Source organism: Abramis brama (genome assembly GCF_963993115.1).
Source record: "Abramis brama genome assembly, chromosome: 1".
Classification (NCBI taxonomy): Eukaryota; Metazoa; Chordata; class Actinopteri; order Cypriniformes; family Leuciscidae; genus Abramis; species Abramis brama.
This window is the reverse complement of record NC_139963.1, coordinates 21,679,420-21,703,419: the sequence shown is the minus strand read 5'-3', so window position 1 is coordinate 21,703,419 and position 24,000 is coordinate 21,679,420. Positions and strand designations below refer to the sequence as shown.

The window sequence follows — 24,000 nt, the reverse complement described above, 5'->3', positions numbered from 1 at the left end:
CCTGTCCTTCACTCTCGGATGATATAGCAGCAGGGCTCAGGGGTTGTGTCGTTCAGCACTGGTGATCAACAGAGACACACTCCACCCTCCCACACCAATCCATTGGTTTGTTTGGATGAGGCAGTCTGCAAGTGTCAGTTAATTGGCTTTTTGTGCAATAGAAGTAATAATGTTTATTTTATTTATAATATGATTAATAGAATTAAATTGATTAGTTTTAAATATTTAATTTGCTTGCATTATTTTAATTAAATCTGCAACTTTAAAAGTGAATCAGTCGAGTCTTTTCCATTAGGAAAGAAAAATACAAATTAAATTTATTTAATGTCTCAGATGCAATCAGATCACATATGTCTTTCCTTTCTGGAGAGATCTCAAAAATGTCTCAAACTGTTGTCAGATTTGCTAAGTCGCCAAAGTCAAACTAAAGTCAGAAATCTGAATATGAACTCAAACATTTACCACAATTTGCTAAATTATCTCAACTATTCTATACACTGTATGTCAAAAACTGCCTTATTTGTTTAGAACAAATGTCTGAGATGAAGATGAGACATAAATGAGAGCAACATTGAATCTCCTGAGCTTTGAAACGGCAACCTGTGAGAATGTACATTTCCTCTTGGTCTATTCTATTCTATTCTATTCTATTCTATTCTATTCTATTCTATTCTATTCTATTCTATCTATTCTATTCTATTCTATTCTATTCTATTCTATTATCTGTCTGTTTGGACTTTTTGTATGCCATCTGTTGTCTGTGTGTGTGTTGTTGTTGTTGTGTGATGCTATATATCTACATTGGGTAGCCATACAGCAATTTAGTGTGTTTGTGTTATAAATGTCTATGAATCATATAGGTGTGAATTAGTCTGTGTGTTAAGGTGTGTCCAAGCATACACTACTATTCAAAAATTTGGGAACAAATTAATCAAAATTCACAGTAAAGACTTTTACAGCATTAGAAAAGATTTTCAGTTTTAAATTAATGCTGTTTTCATTTTGTCTTTCTTTTCATCACAGAATCCTGAATAAATGTATCACGGTTTCCACAAAAATATTAAGCAGCACAACTGTTTTCGACATTGATAATAATAAGAAATATTTCTTGAGCATCAAATCGGAATATTAGAATGATTCCTGAAGGATCATTTGACACTGAAGATTGGAGTAATGATGCTGAAAATTCAGATTTGATCACAGGAATAAATTACAGTTACAGTTATTCACAATATTACTGTTTTTTACTATATTTTTGATCAAATAAATGCAGCCTTGGTGAGCGGTAGTGTATGTTGTGTTTTCATTCTATCAATCTGTACTGTGATGAGCTCAGTATCAAGAAATCACTATGACAACATTTCATCAACGACCAAACGATGTTTACCTGCTTATTTATGTCCTGGTGTGCACTATAGATCTGAACTGAAATCATGCTGTGGAATTGGCAGAAGTTGCATGCACATCCGGATGATAGAGCGCTTGAGAATGTAACGAAGAAATGAAAATTGGAAAACTGATGATTCACGAGATTTATGCATTTGGACACAACAGGATCACTGTGCTTCTCAGAGCTCCCAAGAGAGTAAAATACACCAGGGTTCCACCATGCATCTATTTCTGTTGAATTATAAGTGCATACCACAAGAGGTGCGGCAAATTTAGGATGTTTCTAAGCATTTTTGGCACACTTGTATTCCTGCATTTGTTCAGCCCATGCGAAACTGTCTGAATCACCAGCCAGTAATGTGACTGATTTCCCTTATCACGCCGATTACTGAAATACTCCATCCTTCCGGTAGCCTCCCTCATCCATCTCTCTCTTTATCCTCCTCAAACTCACCTTTTCTCCATCTCTCCATCCCCCACTTCCTCTCTGCCCTCTTTCCTGTGTCCTGCATAAATGCTGCCAGATGAGACGGAGGAGACGAGGGTCAGTGGCCCCTGTCTGGACATGCTGTATGAACAGGACTATTGTGTCCCCAAGACCTGCGTTGACACCCTGAGACAAACCAGCATCCATAACGCTCTGTCTCACTGTCACACACTCAAACACACACCACATTCACATTCGTTTATAAATGCGCTTGATTCTGATTGGTCATTCAGAATTCTGTGCTCAAATGTTGTCAAACATGGGGGAAGATGCCCGCCTTCAGAACAATGGATTTAATTTTAAATTGTAACATATTTAGAGATACAGTAAGTTTAACATCAGCCAATGTGTTATTATGAATTATTATTAATTCAGTGTTGCATATCCATTTATTTATTTTGTGTATATAAGGAGGATAACTAAATAAATCCATAGGTCATTATGACACTCTCTGGGTTAACTGCAATCTTGACTGATTGATGGTTCAAAGCTCTGGAGTCTGTAAGATTTTATTCTTTTGCTCACTAAGGCTGCATTAATTTGATCAAAAATACAGCAAAAGCAGTAATATTGTGAAACAATTTAAAATAACTTTTCTATTTAAATATATTTTAAAATGTAATTTATTCCTGTGATCAAAGCTGAATTTTCAGCATCATTACGCCAGTCTTCAGTGTCACATGATGCTTCAGAAATCATTCTGATATGACGATTTGATGCTCAAGAAACATTTCTGATTATTATCAATGTTGAAAACAGTTTTGCTGCTTAATGTTTTTGTGGAAACCGTGATACATTTATTTTAAGATTCTTTGATGAATAGAAAGTTCAAAAGAAACAGCAAATATAACTTTTTGACAATTTAAAAGTCTTTTCTCTCCCCTTTGATCAATTTAATGGCACTTTTGCTGAATAAAAAAAACAAAAAAAACATTGAATATTAAAAATGGAATATTTATTAACGCTTTAGTTCCCTTTTCCTCTCTCTTCCAGGCCGATCCTCTCCCGGCTGCTGTGGTTGAGTTGGTGAAGGGTGGATCTTTGTCTTCTATTCAGGACTTGCAGTTTCTACTGTTCTCTGAATCCATAGGTAAATCGCCTCTCTTTAAATTGCTCACATACTGGATATCTCACAGAGACGCACGTCTCATGCATTACTCATGAGTCATTCTTCTTTGGCACACAGACAGACAGTTAATGTGTGTGGATAAAAAGTTCCTCTGTTTTCTCTTATCTTGATTTTATATTATTTTCTAGGCCTAATTTATGGGTTTAGTGACTGAAGTGACCTGTGCTGTAGCTGTCAAATCAAATTTAAACAAATTTTAAGTGTTTTTTGATAAAGTCTCAAAATACTTCTGACATTGCTGGAGGCAATTATTGTCCTTTAATAAAAATGTTAATTATGACTGGGCTACAACACCCCATCACACACTTAATATAGAATGCATCTTGAATGCTTATTACAAAGCAACTTTTTGTCTTTGACTTTGACCTGTATGTTGTCCTCATTTAGATTTAAGACATTAAGTAGACACTCTTATGCAGAGTTACTTAAGTGCTTTAGCTTCATGTGACAAAATGTACTGTGCAAAGCGCCAATGTGTGGTGTGCCAGTTCTCTTGTTACTTTCATTCCTAGAAAATAGAAACAAGTTGCAGTTTCTTACAAGGGTCTGCCATCACCAGTATTCTGCTACCTGATGATGTTTGAAAGTTGCTGTTATTTTGTTCTTCAGAGGTTGAGCCAGACAGTCATCATGAAAACGACACCAGCAACCGTCTGCCACGCAGTCTTCTGGGTTAGTTCTTTGTTCTTCTTCTCTTTTCTGGCTTGTTTTATTATTTTTTATTATTATTTGTTATTTATTTCTTTTCAGTGTTAAAATACCGTTTCTATCCTAGCTTAATATGCAGAAACTACTAAATATGCCATTTGTAATATGTATGCCAAGTGTTTGCAACTGAGTGGGTTTATCAAAAGGGGCTATTTGTTTGATGGACTAAGGGCTCAGAAATTATGCATTTCAGCATTAACATTAGATATTTTCATCATTATCATCATTAATTATTAGTCGTCATTATCACTAGGCAGGGCCATACGCACGGTTTCATAAATCCAGAGGTCCCATAATGTTAATGTCAACTGTATTTACAGTATATGGCACCATTAAGAGCAATGATTGTTGACCAAGGTGCTGTACAATATATCAAAAGACCATCAAAATTAAAACAATAAACAACATAACAAATTACAAACACAGATAAGACCAGAAACTACACAAATCAGCTATGATTAAAAGTTAGAGAAAATAGACGTGTTTTGAGTTTTACTTTAAAATCGTGTAGTGTAGGGGCAATTGTAATAAAAACAGCTTGGCTGTTCCAAAGTTTCAGTGCAGCAACGGCAAAAGCACGATCAACTCTCAATTTCAGCCTAGGCCAAGGAATGTTTAGCAGTCGGTTGGATGACCTTAGAGACCTTACTGGATTGTAAACATATAGTAAATTTAGAAATATATGCAGATGCTAATACGTTCAAAGATCAAACAAAACAAAACAGTAAAAACACTTTAAAATCATTATTGTTGCGAAATGAAAAACTCTAATCTCAGTTTTGCCTGCATTGAGGTGAAGAAAATTTAAGGACATCTAGGCCTTTACGTCAGCTAGACAAGCCAACAGAATATCCAAACCCCTCTTGTTAGATCCCAGGGGCAGATGGATTAGGACAGTGTTTCTTAGAAATTGACCCCACAGGAAGCATACAAGGGGAATAAAATCGGAACAAGAAAAGAGCCTTGAGGAACACCAAAAGTAATAGAAGCTGCACCCGAAGTGAATTCACAAATACTAACAGAAAAGCTTCTATTATTAAAATAAGATTGGAAAATAAGATCAGTTGAAATTGCTATGGGTGGCTTTTGCTATTGTATTTGGGGGGGGGCATCATGGTGGGATGGTGGTGGGACATCAAGAGGTCCTTGACGCCAGGCCCGTGAGCAAGCACCTGAAAATCGAGTCTGATTGCTATATTTTTTTCACGTAGTTCATTTGTGTCTGTGTGTTTCCGTGTTTGTCTGCAGATGCTCAGCCCGCTCAGCAAGCCATCTGTAAGGTCAGGACCGAGGTCATCGAGGTCACGCGCTCCATGTTGGACCGTAGCAATGCAAATTTCCTGTTGTGGCCTCCGTGCGTGGAGGTGCAGAGGTGCTCGGGATGCTGTAACACCAAGAGCCTGCAATGTGTTCCTGTACTTACACACACACGATACCTACAGGTACACACACACACACACTCTTTTCAACTGCATACTTACTAGGGGTGTAACAATACATTCATGTCACAATAGATGCTATCCACAATACATACTGTTGCATTTCTGTATTGTAATATAATGTTGACAACATATATTATTACACCCCAGTCACTGGGGTGGTACCCTTTCAAAATGTACTAATATGTACCATTTAGGTCCTACTACACTTTAAGTGCTACTGTATGTACCTTTAAGATACAAATATGCACCATTTAAGGGGTAAACATGGTACAAAGGTATACATTTTAAAAGGGTAATAACCCTGTGACAGCTTTTGTACCTTTTTTCTGTGAGTGCATACCACTTTCACTTTCCTCTCCTCTTCATCCTCAGGTGATGAAGATACAGTATGTGAACAAGCGGCCGCTCTACGATAAGGCCGTCGTCTCCGTCCTCGACCATGTAGAGTGCCGCTGTCAGCCGGCTCCTCGGCCTGCCCAGCGCCGGAAATCATCCGGCCAAAAACAGGATGCACGAGATCGTTTGGGGAAAACTCGACCCAAAGATGAGCTCCATCGCAGTGATGAACTCAAACAAAACCAGAGGTTAAGCCTGGAGGACCTGCTCAGCCACAGTTGGCTGCCCAAAGAGAGGTTCTCTGAATCAGGAGCACCAGACACTTTCCATTTCGGCCGTGACGGCTGGGAACGGAACGAGACGCAGTATGGAGGGGGTAAAGGTAATCACCGTCACCCTGCGGATGGAAGGAGACACGGCAACACGAATGGCACATCAGCACAGGGAACAACGGCTCCACTGCCGAATCATACCGAGCAGGAAGAAACTGATTCGTCACTGCACAACGCTACGCAATTTGAATCACAGAGTAATGCCAACCAAAGTACAACCAATCAGACATCTGAATATAATATGGGGCCATTGGAATTAACCAATCAGACTTTTAAGCACCAGTCAAACCTCACGCAAGAAACAGAACAATTGCGAACAACCAATCAGACAGACCAACTTGCTTTCAGTGCTACAGGAACAGCCAGTCAGAATCTGGGAGATGTAGAGGAGAATGTGAGAGGTGAGACTACAGACATAGAGGCGAAAGGGGTGGAGCGAGAGCAGAGACAAATGGACAGAAAGGCCAAGGAGGAGGAGGAGGTGGAAGACTTGCTGCTACGGCACAAACTCCTAGATGAGCAGAAACACAAACATCACCTCAAAGTACAACAGACGAATATACAGCCGGACGAGAAACTACAGCAACTCCCTCATAAACAGCAACACACTTATACAACCACACAGCGGACAGGTAAAATACACAAATGAACAGATGATGAGGGTTTTTTTTAAATGTTTTTATCCTTGTCTGGTAGAAATTATTAGAAGTTGTTGAAGTAGCACATTTTACTTAAAGAAAAAAGCTGGTGAGGTGCGTTTTATTGGCTGTTCATCACAATCTTTAGAGCAGAATTTTGTCTTCTATGTGAATAGCCCTCTAAATTAAATTTTTTATCTCTGTACCATGGTGAGGTTTTTCTTAAACTTGCATTAAGAAAACAAAAGCACCCCAGGTTCACTTTATTTTGTCATTTATGCTATTTAAAATATTTTTTAGCTGTATTTGTCAAATAAATATATAACCTCAAATCAATTAAAAGATCTGACTTGGCAGGTGTTCCACAGAAACAATTTACAGGGTTGTGGTTTGTATGTGAGATGAAAACTAGATAGATAGATAGATGGATGGATGGATGGATGGATGGATGGATAGATATTCAGTTTGTCCATGTTCAGTTTGATTCTTCTGTCAGCCAATGTCTATAAATATATCTCAGTTGACTTATATTCTACCAGACACCTACACATCAGGAACAGAAAGTAACACATGCACACGCCTACTTAAACTTGTTCAGTGCCGCATATATTGCATATTATTGTGCAGAATAATAAGGCTAATGTGGTTGGATTCAATACAACACAACAATACTGAATAGAATATACCTAGATTGATTTTTTCTTTTGTTTCAAACAGGAACCACATCCCCTCCTCTGCAACATCTCCCTCCACACAAACCTAACAGGCCCCCTCCTCACCCCCCGAAAAGGAGGAGGAAACAACGTAATCGTATCAGCAAATCTGCCATGAGAGCTCTTCTCATGTAACACAAACATACACAGGTGAGCTGCTCAGATTTGCAAAATACTAAATGAAATAGCACGTTTAATACAAAGTAATAATGTTTAGAATGGTAACAGTATTTAATGCAGTATCTTGACTGTCTTTTTTTGTTCGCTCTCTCACAGATAGATGTTCATATGGATGCAATTTCACCCAAATGAATTCTTATTTATGTGTGTCCTGGGACATTAAAAGTTGCGGCACTAATCACCTCTCACAACCTGCTGTTCTCCTTCTCTGCTCAAAGTCATGAGGAAAGGCACAATCCTGACACAGAAGAGGCTCGCAGGATTGTTGTAGGTTCTCGACTTGCACCTGCTGGACATTCAGCCTTCTAGCTCCAAAAAATCTAGAAGTGGGACTTGAGAACCGTGTAAATCAGGAAGTTCAGAACATCAGAAGCATGAAACATCTTTTGAACACTGGTCGGAGAAACTGAGTAATAGTATGATACTGGGTCAGTATGCAGTGGTAAACATCCTGTTCAACACAGAATTAGTAAAAGGTGGAAGAGAATGCCTTGAAAAGACTATATTTCCCATGATCACTTACCTTAACAGAAAAACCAGTAGTTGCACCTGTGCTACATATCACCTTTCTTTTTGAATCACCAAAAAAAAAAGCGGTTGCCATTTTCTGCTATGCTGTGGAATCAGTGCTGAAAATGAGGCTTGAAGCAGCTGATAAACGAATCTTAGTTTTGTTTTCCACTGGTCCAGTATTATCAAAAATATATATTTTTTAAAAGCACACTATTTCCAGGGATGCACTCAAAGCATGTTATTGTATGCCATATTTCAAACTAAGTGCTTTTACCTAAAACATTCAGAGACAACTTTGTATTTTAATATATTACCAGTCAAGTTGTTTGCAGTATCATTTTTTTTATTATTTAAGCGATTCTTAACACTGGAAATTCACACACGATAAAGCAAGGGAATGCATTTCTGTCTCAATTAATTCCTCATACCTCTAAGAGTGTAAAGGTGCTACATTATAACACAAAGCAGATTTTTATTCATTAATATTATTTATTCTTTTGTAAATCTGTTCTGTTCACAGCAGGCCCAGTGTTTCATCAAAGTCTTACAACATCAGAAACCCAAAATGTGGATTATTTTTTAGTATGTTCATGTACAGATGGTCTGTTTTGGATCTTTACTAAACCTTGCAGATTGTGCAGAATTTGCACTCTTTTTGTATTAAGAATAAAATTTAAACACTAACCATTAAGGTGTAATACATGGTCTCATTAAGATTTTTACATGTGTTGCGTAATTTGAATACGATCTAATGTTCTAAGTTCTAAATTCAGTTAAGAAACAAATACAAACCTACTTAGGTCCTCACATGCACTCTTCATTTGTTGCGCACAGCCTTTAACTCATTTGGCAGACACTTTTATTCAAAGCGTCTTACAGTGAGTTTCCTGGGAATCTACTCCATGAACTTGGGGTTGCTAGTGCCATGCATAGCAGTTGAGCTACATAAACACTTGTTTTCAACACAATGCATTAATAATGGTGAGTTTTTCTTCTGTTGTCCTGATAAAAACTGGCTTAGTCCCACCCAATTTGCCCAGAAAACTTCACTTCTGTACTTACAGTATCTGCCAACAGCATTTAATTTTTTATTTTGGCTTGTTTATGATTGGATATGGCAGAGGGTTTTGATCCCACGTTTAGCACATTTTACACACTTACACTACCAGTCAAAAGTTTGGGGTCTCTAAGTTTTTATTATTATAATTATTCAGCAAGGACCCATCAAATTGATGAAAAGTGACAAAGACACTTATAATGTTACAAAATATGTCTATTTCAAATAGATGTTCTTTTGAACTTTCTATTTATCAAAAAAATATCATGCTTTCCACAAAATGCTTCAACATTATAATAATAATAAATGTTTTTTGAGCAAATCATCATATTAGAATGATTTCTGAAGGGTCGTGTGACACTGAAGACTGGAGTAACGATCCTAAATATTAAACTTTGCTATCACATAAATAAATCAGCTTTTTAAATATAATGAAACAGAAAACTGTTTTTAGGGGCCAAGCAAAGAAGATGCGAAGGCACCTATTGTATCCGTTCGTTTTCTTCTTCTTTTCTGCTCTTGAGGGAAAATGATGAAATTTGGCACACAGATAAAGGACAGTCTGAACAATTAACCACAGCATGAGTCTCAACTCAATCCCTAGTGTCACCAAATACCCAAATTTCTTTTTTTTTTCTAAGACGATTTAATGCAACGCCATTTTTTCATCATGAACATTTTCCAGCCATTTTGAACTTTCCAAAAAAACAACTTTTTCTAACTCGTCCTAGATAGTTTGTCTGATTTCACCAAAATTGGCTCACATCATCTTCCGACCATGCTGTCAAAAAGTTAATCAAATCAAATCAAATCAAGTATATTTGTATAGCGCTTTTCACAATACAGATTGTATCAAAGCAGCTTCACAGTATTAAATTAAAATAAAATAATACAACAAGGTTTGTTTCTAGTGGAATTTATTGATTGATAAAATAAAATTAAATATCCCCAAAATATCCCCAACTGAGCAAGCCAAAGGCAACAGTGGCAAGGAACCGAAAAAACTCCATCAAGTGACCTAATGGTGTCCTAAAACTCCATCAGGTGACCTAATGGAGAAAAAAAAAACCTTGGGAGAACCCAGGCTCAGTCGGGGCCAGTTCTCCTCTGGCATTTATGAACTAGAGGCCGGATTGTAGTTTGAACTGTAAGATTAAAAATATTATATGAATGCCTGGCCGAAAAGATGCGTCTTTAATCTAGTTTTAAACTGGGAGAGCGAGTCCGAGCAACGAACAGTATCAGGAAGACTATTCCAGAGTTTCGGAGCCAAATGTGAAAATGCTCTCCCTCCTTTGGTTGATCTGGATATCCTAGGTATGACCAAAAGCCTCGAATTTATTGATCTTAAAGAGCGCGATGGATTATAGGGCGATAGAAGATCCGTTAAATAGACTGGAGCTAAACCGTTTAGGGCTTTATAAGTCAGTAGCAATACCTTGTAATTAATACGGAACTTTATAGGTAGCCAATGTAGTGATGATAAAATCGGTGTTATATGATCATATTTTCTTGATCTAGTAAGAACTCTAGCGGCTGCATTTTGGACTAACTGTAGCTTGTTTATTGAGGATGCAGGACAACCAGCTAATAAAGCATTACAGTAATCTAGTCTCGAGGTCATGAATGCATGAACTAACTTTTCTGCATCAGAAACTGATAGCATATTACGTAGCTTAGCAATGTTTCTAAGGTGGAAAAAGGCTGTTTTTGTAACATATGAAATATGATTTTCAAAAGACAGGTTACAATCGAGTATAACACCCAGGTCTAATGTGTTAACAAATTTGACAAATAGCACATCAAAATGCGGAGCTATAGACGAATCTTGGTACATGTCTTCATGACCTGAGGCTACATGCTGCATTTCAGCATAGTGCTACTGTTCAGGAGATATGAAATATGGCTTTTTTACTTATAACTTCAGAACGATTTGGCCAAAAATCATAAAACTGGCAGGCTGTTTTCATTGCATCATACCAAGTCGAATACCAATTGTCCCATATCGGCCTATATTTTCCCATTTTTGGTTTAGGACATTTTGGATTTTGTTGTAAAATACTGTATTTTACAAATGCATTTGCATATCATTACAAAACTTGGTATGTCATCGGCACCATGCCCTGAATGTGCTGAAAAAGTTTTGGAACTAGATTTATAATGGAAATTCAAAGAATGCGAATAGCTTTTGATTAATTTTTATGAAACTGGTCTTGAAAGATTCCTTAAGCTTGAGTCATCCTGAGAATAAGGATACCAAATATGCCATAGATGGTCGAATCTGCTGTCTGCCATTTTTCATTTCTTTGAAAAACATATTTTTCGACTCTTCTTTTTCGATTTCTATCATTTTTTACCAAAATTGTCTTCTATTAAAAACTTTTTGATAGACCAAACCATTCTCAAATAATGCATTAAAGAACTTGTTGTCATGATGCCAAGCTGATTCTGAGGCTGTAACTCTGCAGTGCTTTGGCATATTGACACCAAACTTTTTATGTGCCACTTATTGGTCAAAAGTGCTAATTAAATCGTATCAACAGTGATTGTATTTGCTTTTTCAGCCATTTTGCATAAAATAACCCAAAACAATGTCTTTAATTACTCATTGTTGCAGTTGGTCTGATGCTCCCAGCCATGCTTGCATAACTCATCATGCCTTTTTTTGTGCAGCTATGTTTTTAAATGGCAATATTTCACAATATTACTGTTTTACTGTATTGTTGACCAAATAAATGCAGCTTTGGTGAGCATAAAGATTTCTTTCAAAAAAATAAAAAAACCGACCCCAAACTTTGAACTGTAGTGAACACAATAAACTATATCACGAAACTCAGGCCAGCCTGATGCAATCCCACGACCCTAAACGTCCCAGAAGTCCATTTATTCCCTATCACCGCATGAAGTTCCACTGACAGTTGGAAGTCTTTGGTGTTCCTGAAATGGGAGGAAAGTTTATTGCGTTGTTACTCAAGGGAGTTGTGTTGTTTGTATTTGTTTTTGGGAAGGTGACAAATATGTTCCTGGACTAAAGCATCCTGATTAAAATTCCCCTCTTCGCTGAGCATGAAGTGGCCAAGAGGCTCTTTCTCAAGGGCACTGACAGATCTACACTCTTCGGCTGAGTTTTCTGGAACCAAACGGTGGATCTCTGAAGGTCTGCTTTACTGGAAGCAGATACTGTACTGTACTGAACAGATACTGAAGATACTGAACAACAATACTGGATTTTTTCAGACCCCTGACCTCTAGCTATAATAAATAATCATTAATGTTTGTAGCATTACATTGTGCTTGACCATCATTTATGATCTATCATGCAGTTTGTTTTTGTTTGGTCTGTGTGTGAATGGTTGTGAGGGTGCCCTGCTCTGCTGCGGCCCACCCGGACAGATGGATGCACTCCCTCTCTTCATATCTGACTCGCTCCCTTGATAACTGGAATTTATGTGCTGAATTAATTCAATTAATTATGCGCCCCTGCATTCCTGTGGGAGGAGAGAGACAGTAAGACCCAGTAAAGTGTATCAGCTCAGAGTTGACATTGTACGTCATGACCTCAGATGAGCTTGACATTTTGATGCATGAAGATTCAACTCAATAAACTTAATTCTCAGTGGCAGTTAAACACAGTTAGCCTATACAGTTATGTTAAGTACCTCACTTAATTTTTACATCTGCATTTTTAGTAGTCTTAGTTTTAGTTAACAATCACAGCACTGCTGGAAAACTGTGGAAATATGTTTTTGCTGTGTTTTGGCAGTGTTGTGTTTTAGAGTTAAAGATAATGTCTGTAAACTTAATGGAAATGTCTTAATGGAAATGTCTAATGTCTTTTAGCAGAAAATATAAGTTTAGCTTTTTTAAAACAGTGTGTGGCGTCTACTTAAACTAAATTCAATTGTATTTTACTTTTGCTGCTTAAGAAAATATAAATGATAAATTATTTAAACCATTTACTCTCTTAATTCCTACAATTTCATTCATGCATTTTTATTACTCCAAAAGGAAGATATATTTTTTCCAACAGAGCAAAACAATCACTGAAATATCATGTGCTTCAGTATTATGTTAGAAATTATTACTGAAGCCAAAGCAAAGATATTTACAAATAAAATCACTTGAATACTTGGCAACCATAAAAGGTCACATACTGAAAGATACCCCTAAAACAGTGAGGATGAGAAGGTATTTCTCTCTGCTAGTACACACATTTTCCTTTAAGCACACTTAAGCATAGGTGCTATAAAGTTTGTTATTATTATTGCTGCTAAAGCATGATGTACAGGCACTCAGCGTTCATGTTTGCAAGAGTTAAAGCACTAAGAGCAGATAAATCTCACGTATGCTAACAGAGAGAAGAGTTTGCACCCTCCCTTTCCATGATTTAGCCTCCATTAGCCTGCTAGCATAACACGCATATAAACAGACACGCATAGATTGTCCACAAACCCACAGCACTTTTCAATGGCAGTAAGATATCGTCTGGATATTGTCATGCTCTGTCCAAGCCTGTTGATGTTAAAAATGAGTGTGAAATTCAATGAATTGATGAATAGAACTGAAGAAAATCATGCTAACATCTTAGAAAAGATGTTGAAAACAAAATGTTGAAGTCCATCCATGATGCAAAACTTTTAATTTTTAAAAAAAATCATTTTAATTATAAAAAATGATCGTAAATTGAAACTTTAGGTATGTTCAAGCAATCATATGGCTTCATAAGACATGAAATTGGAGTCATATGGTGCTTCTTATAGGAGGATGACAACGATTTTTGAGATTAAAAACATACATTAGACTAATTTAGAGGAACTGGAACAAATCTGAGGCAACATCCTGTTTCTCAGTGTAATCCTTAATTTTTGAAAGTGAAAGAAGCAAACAAGATACTTTTTGAAATTCAAAGTTGGCATGCAACGGAAGTTGTGATAGTCTTTTCTTCCCGACTGTTACGTATATGTGAGTGAAATGGCTTCACAAACAAGAAAAAATGTAGGGTGGGACTTTATATTGTCCATAGGGAATTGATTGGATGGTTGTGATTTGCTATTGCTGTGATGTCATGCGAGTGACAGGTTGTCCCGCCCTCGTGCCAGTAAACACATCATCAGAGAAGAGAAGATGCTGCAAGAGAAAGAGGAAGTTATTTTGAATAAAGATTAAGGCGGCACGTGAACATTTTTTTAAAAAAATAAAACAATGTGCACGGATAAATCGTTTATAAAAAACACTGCAATATTATCTAAAAAATAACCCTGATTAAATGGTGACAAAAATGATGTCGTTTACACTGGTTGTTAAACTGGTTTTTGAGATGTGGTTGAAAGACATCTAAAGACTAGACATGTACAGTCAGTCACAGCTCAAGATGTTTAATCAAGCATGTGCAATAGTTTCTTACACACAAGCGCACAAGCCACAGGGCCTTAAATAAGATAACAGGAAGATGGTGTGTGCTGCCAGTACAGATAAAGATCTGATCTATTGTGTGTGAGCTTGTGTATGGTTTGGGTGTGTGAATATGTGTGCTCTTCCGCAGATGTTTGTGAGCGCGTGCATGTTTATCTCTGTGCATATTTGTGTGACACTGAGCCTCAAATAACCTCCTGCCCCCCAGACCTTCTGAGACTGACGGTATTTGTCACAGACTATACAGCTGTTATCCCGATGTGCATCTCAACCGACGTTCTGCTGTCCATCACTTTCATGATCAGCAAGTGCAAACGTTTTCTCAACATTATATTTTGGTCGCAAGTAATGTATATTGCACTACAAAGTTTATATTAGTAACACAAATGGTAGCCTATATTTCAGTTGCAATATTATAGCAATATATTTTAGTTTACCTTGACTCAGTCACTTCTGGCTTTTTGATTGTAATATTTAAAAAGAGCTCCAAATAAACATAAATTGAATTGAATTGAAAATATATATTAATTTTCTATAACTCAAATAAAATGATCTAGAATTGTTGTGAAAAGACCTGGTAGGTTATATTAAAGTAGTCTTAAAATAATTTGCAATGTATGTTTATTATAAAAATAAATAAATAAAAAAACGACACAAAACTGCAACATTTGCCAAGTGTTGTTTTTAGGTTTTAAGCCTTCTATAAGTATGAAATATTTAAAAAATAACATTAAAGTGTGGGAGACCTATAGTTAAACTAATATTAAAAAAGGTGGATTAAAAATACCCTGAAAACTAAAATATCATTAAAACAATTATGTATGAAGTCATGCTAACCACATAAGAACATTTCTGCAATGTTATAAAATATGCTAAATCCCCCTTGACATACTGTATATCAAAGTAATATTACATTATTACAGCTAAAATAATACATTTTTACACATTAGATGTGATATCAAGGAGCTTGTTGATAGATTTTATTAATTAAGCTTCTATCAGTTGAATAAAATATTATTACTGAGTGTTCATTTGTCAGTATTTGGTTTAAAGTGTCCAGTAGTGTGTAAAGTGTCAATGGGAGTCAGCAAAGTACTTTTTATTTTAGTTAAAAAAAAAAAACTGCCAAGTTTCATCTCACTACTCACTAGAAGATCATTGTGAATTGTTTTTTGACTGTACATTTACATCAGAATTCAGGGACTTCTTTTGGGTGGGCGAGTTTTATTCTGACTCACTAGTCCACATCAGTACTGCTCGAGAATCAGTCTCCCATGAGCGCTTCACTAAAGGTCAGAGGTCAGATCACGGGGCAGGATTACTGAGCTAAACAGATTAGCTAGATTTATTTATTTTTATAGAATGCTATTGGACAACTGACCTATTGATTATGTATGAGTGGTGTGGAATTAATATTTTTTTGCCCTTTGGGGTATGAGGTAGAATCCCAAGTTGGGGTTGGATAAAATAATATATATATATATTTTTTTTTTTTTTTTTCAATGCTTTTTAAATGCTAAGTGTGACTTGTTTTAGTTCCTTTAACTAAATACTTACTAGAACAGTTTAACTTTATGACCTTTGACCTTGTCACTTCTTAAAGAGGGGCGTCTCCCCATCTAGTGTTTGGACAGCCTAAACTATGTTTAAAGAGAAATAAAAGTATTTTTTATAAATACTTTTAAATTTTAATTTAACCCTTTAAAGCCGTATGTATCATATTTGATACACGAGTTTCTAAGACATATACTGAATCAGTGAGAGCAATACTTTCTTTGAAAACCTGGGGCATGTTCAAGTTCAAAACGGTGCGCAACGTTTTGCTACGGTTTCCGGGTTGAACGTCATGTTTCCTGGAAACGGCGTGCACCGGTGTGCAACGGGGTTTGAGATACGTTTTCTCTTGTTTGGTGGGTGTGTCAGAACTAAAGTCCAATCAGCAGCAACATGTATATAAAGCAAGTGGTATTAAAGTGAACTCGCAAAATGGGTTCAAGGAAAGTAATTTACAAATTTGTTTGATGCAGTTCGGTATACGCAACAACTGAGGATATTAGAAGACATGTTTGTCGAAAGTTTTATTGTAAAAAAATATAGGATATCAACATAATGATGTAGTTGTTTATATTTTTAGCTTCATTGCAAGTATAGAAATAAACAATGGTAATTAAGTGTTTTTCCTAAAAATGAGAAAGAAAATACAGGGTATTAAAACAGTATGAACTACAAATAAAGTCAGTATGTGAGGCTAAATAGATGCGTTTTAGTCTGAATTAGGTAAGATGTGTGCTTCCATTTCAGTTTCAGCAATCCCTTCACTCGATTGGGATGTTCTCTTTTGTTCTGGGCGGCAAGTGCAGTTACTGTAACATCGGGCATATTTTGTAGTATTAAACACATATTTATACCGACTTCATCAGGCTCCGAAAATTCTTCACAAAGAACACAAAGAATGGCCTTCTCAGCTGCCATAGTTGCAACTCTTGCGTCATCAGAACAGTGTGTTCAACGCATCACCGTTTCTGTTTAAAAAACGTTGTGCAACGTTTTGTCGGGGCTGAACGCAGCCCTGTTGTATCTATTTTGATACGTGTATTCTGCCATCTTGTGGAATTTCACTGTACTGCAGGCAGTAGAGGGGTGATTTTTTAGCTTTTCAAATTGGCGGCTGCGATTGAATCAAGCCAGACCTTTCGGCAGGAAAATAAAGGCTAATTTCAAGTTGTTAAGGTAAAAAATAATATTGGATTTCGCCTGATATAATTAATTTAACACTGAAATAATGCATAATTACTTAATAATTTAATCGTTAAATTACGAGTAAATCGTGTTGGAAATTGTGTATCAAATTTGATACAACAGGTATTAATGGTGCTTTATGTCTAAACAGTAATGTCAAATTGTAGTAATGTTATTTTATGACTACCACAATGCAAACACACACAATATTGGGATGATTCAATTAATGGCAATTAATGACTGAAATGCCATAACCCTCTGGGATTCTTCGCCCGAAAACGGGCGAAAACTTGACCGTTTCGAATTGTTTAATTTTTTTGCTTCATTGGATGGGGGTGAAACTTGGTGACTTTTGTTTTATTACCTATATGAACACACAAAAAAATCAAGGAGATGATTCTGATATGGTAAAGGGTCGTAAAAAAAAAGTCACACTTAGCTTCCTCCTTCCACCCACAAACACACACACACACACACAGAGAGAAATGAACTGGTAAGCCTGAAACAGCCAATTTTGCCCCAAACTATATAAAAATTATATAATCATAATAACTCCAAAACTATAGCAAGGAGAGTCAAAAGGAAGGTATCGTTTGAAAGAACTCTTTTTACATTTTTTGAAAATATAAATTACATTACATTTGGACATTGTCCTGCCAAAAAACGGCGGATAAAAGACAATATATATATATAATTTTTATTATGATTTTGCATATCTTTCTTATTTGTCATGGAATAACTCAGGAAGGAAATAAGGTAGGAGGAAAATTCTTTTTTAGTGAAGTCCCCCTATGTTAGCTGCATCTGGATAAAAAATAATAATTTTTGGATAAAGGAATCAAAAATTACAGCATTTTGAAAAGAGATGGCCTTTTTGTACAGTCTTTGACACCCCCTCATGGGCAATTTTTTCTCCATGAAGAATATCTTGTCATAAAAGCAATAGATTATGTTAATTTTGGGCTCATTTTAATTGTAATAATATGCTGTAAAAAATGAAGTGCCATTTTCAATTATCTGAGAATGTTTCATGAGCTGTTTGATGTTTTTGACACATTGCAGTACATTATTTTATAGATTATGAAAAAAAAGAAATTCTATTTATCAGCAAATAACTCAGCAATACTTAAGAGTTTTTCAAAGTGGATACATTCACTGTAAAGTTCAGACTCTAAGCTTTCAAATGACATCAACTTTGTGTTAATCAAGGCAAGATTTTTGAAAAATATGGTAATGAATATTTTCGCAGCTAGGTGGCGCCTGCTGGCGGTACACTTGGTTTTAGAGGGATTACTCAGCACTCGTTAGGAATTAATAAATGTAATTAGATGCATTAAAAAGCTGAGATCCTAAGCTTTAAAATGGTATATAATTTGTGTTGTTCCATTCAGTGGTTGCTTAGTAATTAAAAAAATTCTTTCCAAATGGGAATAAATCAAATAAACAAATAAAAAAGCTATAGGCCGCCTAAAGCTATAGGCTGCCAAAGTGCATCTTTGCACTTTGTTGGTGCAAAGATGCAAGCATTGCACCAACAATCACTTCTCACATGTGTACTGTGAGAAGTGTAAGGTGCATCTTTGCCTGAACAAAGACAGAAACTGCTATGTTTTCAAACTGTTAAAGGCATAATAGATTTTTTGTATCTAAAATCTACACTGTTGTAAGCAAAACGTTCCCCAAAAGCCTGATGTATCAAATGTGATACAAAAAATATATCATAAACAAAATGAGTTGGCAAAAAAAATTTTTTTATATTTTGATTCAAGGCTTAATAAACATCTAATTTCCAAAAATATATAATTTTCTGCCATTTTTTTCATGTGTCAGGCTTTAAAGGGTTAAAGAGTTAGATAGAAAATGGAAACCAGCTTTTTTTTATCAATACTGTACAAAAGGCAATATGTTATGTACTTTATGGAACATTTGAGTAGCACATTCTAAGAAAAGTGAAACAATTTCATATTGTTGCTGATTTGTGGGATCCCAGCATGCATTGCGGCATGAATACATTTATATATTTATATACATTTATATATAGATATATTTTGTGTTGACTACCACCATTTAGGTTTGTGTGTTAATTGTTGAGGTCTATGTAAAACCATGTGGCACAACGGTTTATGTATTTTTAATTTACAAGATATTTTCCCACGTCATGGTAAGTGTAATACAATAACGTACTGTAAGTATTAAGAATTATTGTGTAACTAATTTAACATTTGTTAAGATATCCGCATGATCTGACTAGAATATATTAAAGTCAGCATAAAATCTAAATTTACAATTCTTGTTTATTTTCTTTCATTATTATTATTATTATTATTATTTTTAAATGTGCCCTCATAAGCTTTAATCAAAATATCTTCCCCTCCCTCTTGCAGCATCTTCATTTCTCTGATGATGTATTTATTGACGCGAGGGCGGGGCAACCTGTCACTCACATGACATCACTGCAATAGCAAACCACAACCATCCAATCAATTCCTTATGGACAAAATCAAGTCCCGCCCTACATTTTTTCTTGTTCGAGAAGCCGTTTCACTCACATTTATCAAACAATAAATCGTAGTAGATCGTGTCCATCAACACCCCCGAAGCTTCATAGTCCTACCTCGTCCTGGGTCGACATTTCATTCGGTGTAACGTCAGACATTTTTTATTTATATCTGCTGTTTAATGACTGATGATCGCATTAGATTACATGCATGTAAGGAATGGTTGTTTCTGCTTCTTCGTCTGCTGTGTTCTACTACTGGAGATTCAGTACTCTTCCAGAACATGTGTAATAGCTTACAAGTTTATAAGACAGTTTGTAAAACTATTTGAAAAAAGTATTTATAGGCTACTCATACAGACAGAAAAGTATATTGGGCCTATACTTGCCCTCAATCTTTTGTATACTTGGCTTTTTGTTTTTGCACTCTTTTGATTAAGTCAAGTATATTTAAGTGTATTTTTAAGTATATTTCTGAGAAGAACATAAAAAGTATTTTTAGTTTAAAAGAAGTATACTAATAGAAAACTGGAATAAACTTATTTTATGTAAGGGTAAGACCATTTTTAAGACAGTTCAATCAGTCTTTGTCATTAATGTTCACACGGATGACTTTATTAATATTTAAAACTATGAATTTGGTTGTGGCTATGTCCAAAATTGTAATGGTTCTGTTTGGGTTTTTCTTATTTTACAATAAATATTCTCTTGGTAGGCCTGAAACTTAATGTTTTGTTTTTCAGGTAGATATTATAGACCAGTAAAGGTATTTTCAATTGTGAAATTGCATTATTGCTACTCATATGGAGACCCTGTGATTGCATAATGGTCTCATATCGCCATAGATTCCAAATGCCTTGAAGGCTTTCCTGTTTATTTACAACAAAGCAAAGGGGACATGTTGTCTAGCAAGAACATTTCACCTCTCCCTCTTGGTTTTGCTCTCTCTCTCTCTCTCTCTCATTCATTCTTGAACAATGGATCTTAAAGTCTTTGTGTGGAATGTATCTGCTTCCAGGAGCAAGATCAGAATTTATCTGGAATGTTTGTGGAAAAAACAATGTGCGTGTACATGTGTGAAACTCTTTTTTTAGTGACTTATGGTGGCATAATTAAAACATTGTCACACACACACACACACTCTCACACACATACAAGGCTAATATGAGGTGCAGAGTGGAGTAGATTAGTCTGCAATAAATCACATCTGCTCAGTGTGAAACCGATGATACAGACATATTCCATAAACTCCAGTCTGCCAAAAAACACACATGTGAAACACTGAGAGAGACGGAGATAAACATACATAAACAGACACTAAAATTAAGTATGTGTGGAAGAAGAGGCACTCTTGAGCTTTAGCAACATCTTTAATACATTGTGCTTGAGTACAGATTGCGATCACACCAGTGTAAGAAAATAAGCACTTTGAATACCTTCTCCTTAACCAGAGACATGTAAGCCATTCACAGCCTTGATTGTCTCTGGTGCTCTATCAAAACATTAGTGTTTTATTGGAGCATCTTGACCAATCTGAAACTGTCACTGTGTCCGAAAAGTGCTCGGATGACGTTCTACTTCCGGCGAGATTTTGACGTTTTGAATGGACACTTCCCATGAGGCCTCGGTAGAGGATTTGTGAATGGCAGTGAAGCGACGCAACTAGGGTTGCCAACCGTTCCGTATAATACGGAATCGTCCCGTATTTGACACATAAAAGCCTTGTTCCGTATTGAACTGATACGGAACGCACTTTGTTCCGTATTTTTGAGAATGAATTCAGTGCAAATCCATGACAGACACATGTCAGACTATGAACGAAGACATTTGTAGGCTATGATAAGAAAAAAACCCTGAAGGTGCGGTAGATATTAATTTCTCCCCGTTTGTCTGTGATCAGCGTAGCGTTTTCAACATCTTGAAACATCATCAGAGAATGCCCTTTTAATCAATCGTTTCAGTCATTGTGAGTCACGTATCGTAGCAACGATGACGACAAGTGACAACAGCGGGAAATGTAAAAATGACTACCTCCGAGCAGCCGGCGAAAAAGGAAAGAGCACAAAAATATACGTGTTGTATTGCTTGAATGCAGTATTTGAGTGAAATATTTTATATTTTCTTTATTAGCTGTTTTTTTATGTATTATTGTTTTGCACTGGAAAGAAAGTTAACTATAATGGAAGTATAATTATATAAAGATATTTGCAATACACTTCCTTAAAATGTTGTCTAATTAAATTAAAAATATTATTTTTTGCACTGAAAAGAACATATAGAAGTCTAATATATTGAATAAGTTCGGACAAGGCTACAGAAAACTGTTGTGTTTATTTTTCTTCAAATGCAGTCTAAGCCGATGAGTTTTGAATGTTAGGCTATATGTTGTATTTGTTTAAGTTAAAAATAAAACGTATAAACTAAACAAATCCATGGTTCATTGTTGGCAAAATGATGATAGCCTTTATATTTCACATCTATGTGGTTCAGTCTTGTGCGTTATATTGACACTGGCGGAGCTAGGGGGTGGCCAGGGGTGGCCTTGGTCTAAGCTTGGCCACCCCTTTGGCCACCCCTCTCACAACTGCTGTTTCTGTCTCTTTTTTTATTGACAAAAATTGCGTTTCTTAAAACGCTGAACCGTCTCTTTAAGACCACAAAAAACATGAGACTTTTCAGATACACACTCCAATTTCACCTCAGCGCCAGGCGCAAGCCAAACGAGTGCGGAAATGAGCAGGTGCCAAATGAGCTTCAGCAGAACATCAGACAGTGATATGCACATAGTAAATATAGAGTTAATCTTTCTCAACTGGTGGGTTGCAAGACCGTTTTTTTGAGGAAGTCGAATAGTGTGCAGTCAACAACAAATGTAATTCTCTTTTTTGCTGATGCTACTTTTAGTTTAGAAGATGTGTGTGAAAGCTTGTGACACTTCTGTCAGATGCTGAGAAAAGGGCGTTGTCCTTATTCAGTTGGCTATCTTCGGGAAGATGAGATGTTGTCAGGTCAAATGTCAGCAAAACTAACTTTCCTGTCATACGGCTGACGGCTGTTGTACTGTGCTTGCGGTACGCACATCGCGCGCAAATGCGGCGTGCTGTAGCCGTAGTTCTGTCGTCAATTAACTCATGTAAGAATCAAAAAGGCGATTAAAGCTGTCAAAACTGCATGCATGTATTTGTTATATGCGTCACATGTGTCTGGATTAAAATATTCTGCTATGTGAGATCACAAGGCACAAACTGATATGTAATGTTTTAATGTCCCAAATAAATGAGCACTGTGCATTTGTACTAGACGATAGGCATTCATTTTGCGTTAATTTGTAAAGGACAAACAAAAATGGATAATTTTTAAATCCATAAAATAACTACTTTTACATTCTGGCAACATTACATTATGAAAAACATAACATTTTACATTATGTGCTGTTGACTTCCGCCTTGTTCACATTCTTGCACATGGGGATTCAAAAGAGAACTTTTGTTTTCCTTTTTAATTTCGGTATGATAGAACTGTTGCAATTATTTATTTTGACAACTAATATAGAAAGTTAAACTTTTTTTTTTACAAACTCAGAATTGGTTGAAGAGTTAATTGATTATAAAAAACGCATTGAAGGTTGAATAATCTTTGGACTACAGTATTTATCTGCATGTTATCTCATCCATGAAGATGCAACAATAGAACAAGCTATTGGAGATTTTGAGAACCAGAACCAAGCTAACTGAGCAAGTTGAACTTTAGCTAGTGCGTGCCCTTTTATTACTATTTAATTCATTTTAATATGAGGTGGTGGGTAATGATACAAAAATATAAAATTCACTCAGTATTCCATGATTCCTAATTCACTATCTCAATTACAATTAAGTACAAATTAACTTTATTCAGTTGTGTAGACACTAGAGTTGGGGTACTCGAACTCGGACTCGGACTCGAGTCCAATTTTTAATGAACTCGGACTTGTCACGCACTCGGATGAATTTGTACTCGGACTTGACACGGACTCGGACATTTTAGACTCGGAAAATTTGCCGAGTACAGTCGAGTCCGGGCACTGGAGGACACAATATTTATTCAAAAACGAAACGAAACGAAACTGCTTACATTGTGTTGTCAGTGTTGAGCATTGTAGCCAATCACAGATATGTATATTAAGCACATGAACACAGTGGCCAATCAGAGGCGTTTTGAGTCACCATGCGGAGAAGTCGCTCAAAACGTTCAGAATCAGCGCGAGTTTTATCCTTTCGCAAATCTCCTCATAAACGACAAAGTCTTGACGCGATATAAATAAGAGATTCGCTGTGCAGTGCGGACAACTTCAGTGTTTATGACGAGAGTTTCAGTGAGAGTGCAGAACGTAAGTGAAAGAAGTAAGTGATGGCTTAAAGTGAGCGCTATTGACAATCTAAATAATATATT

At 36.1% G+C, this 24,000-nt stretch overlaps 1 protein-coding gene across 2 annotated transcripts in view; it reads left to right on the top strand.

Annotated features, from left to right (window-relative positions):
• The window catches only part of pdgfbb (platelet-derived growth factor beta polypeptide b), a 15,463-nt gene extending 3,256 nt beyond the window's left edge, over nt 1–12,207 (top strand). The window contains exons 2-8 of one of the 2 annotated variants that reach the window (XR_014608910.1): nt 2,870–2,966; nt 3,615–3,677; nt 4,962–5,155; nt 5,528–6,455; nt 7,179–7,324; nt 7,451–8,848; nt 11,933–12,207. Coding sequence is in view for 1 of the 2 variants with exons in the window: in XM_084134607.1 (XP_083990733.1) it covers nt 2,870–2,966; nt 3,615–3,677; nt 4,962–5,155; nt 5,528–6,455; nt 7,179–7,309 (1,413 nt within the window). In the remaining variant the exon portion in view is untranslated. Of the gene's footprint in view, nt 1–2,869; nt 2,967–3,614; nt 3,678–4,961; nt 5,156–5,527; nt 6,456–7,178; nt 7,325–7,450 lie in introns of both variants that reach the window. The other variant, XM_084134607.1, reaches the window with a different exon arrangement.
• Nucleotides 12,208–24,000: the final 11,793 nt, after the last annotated feature.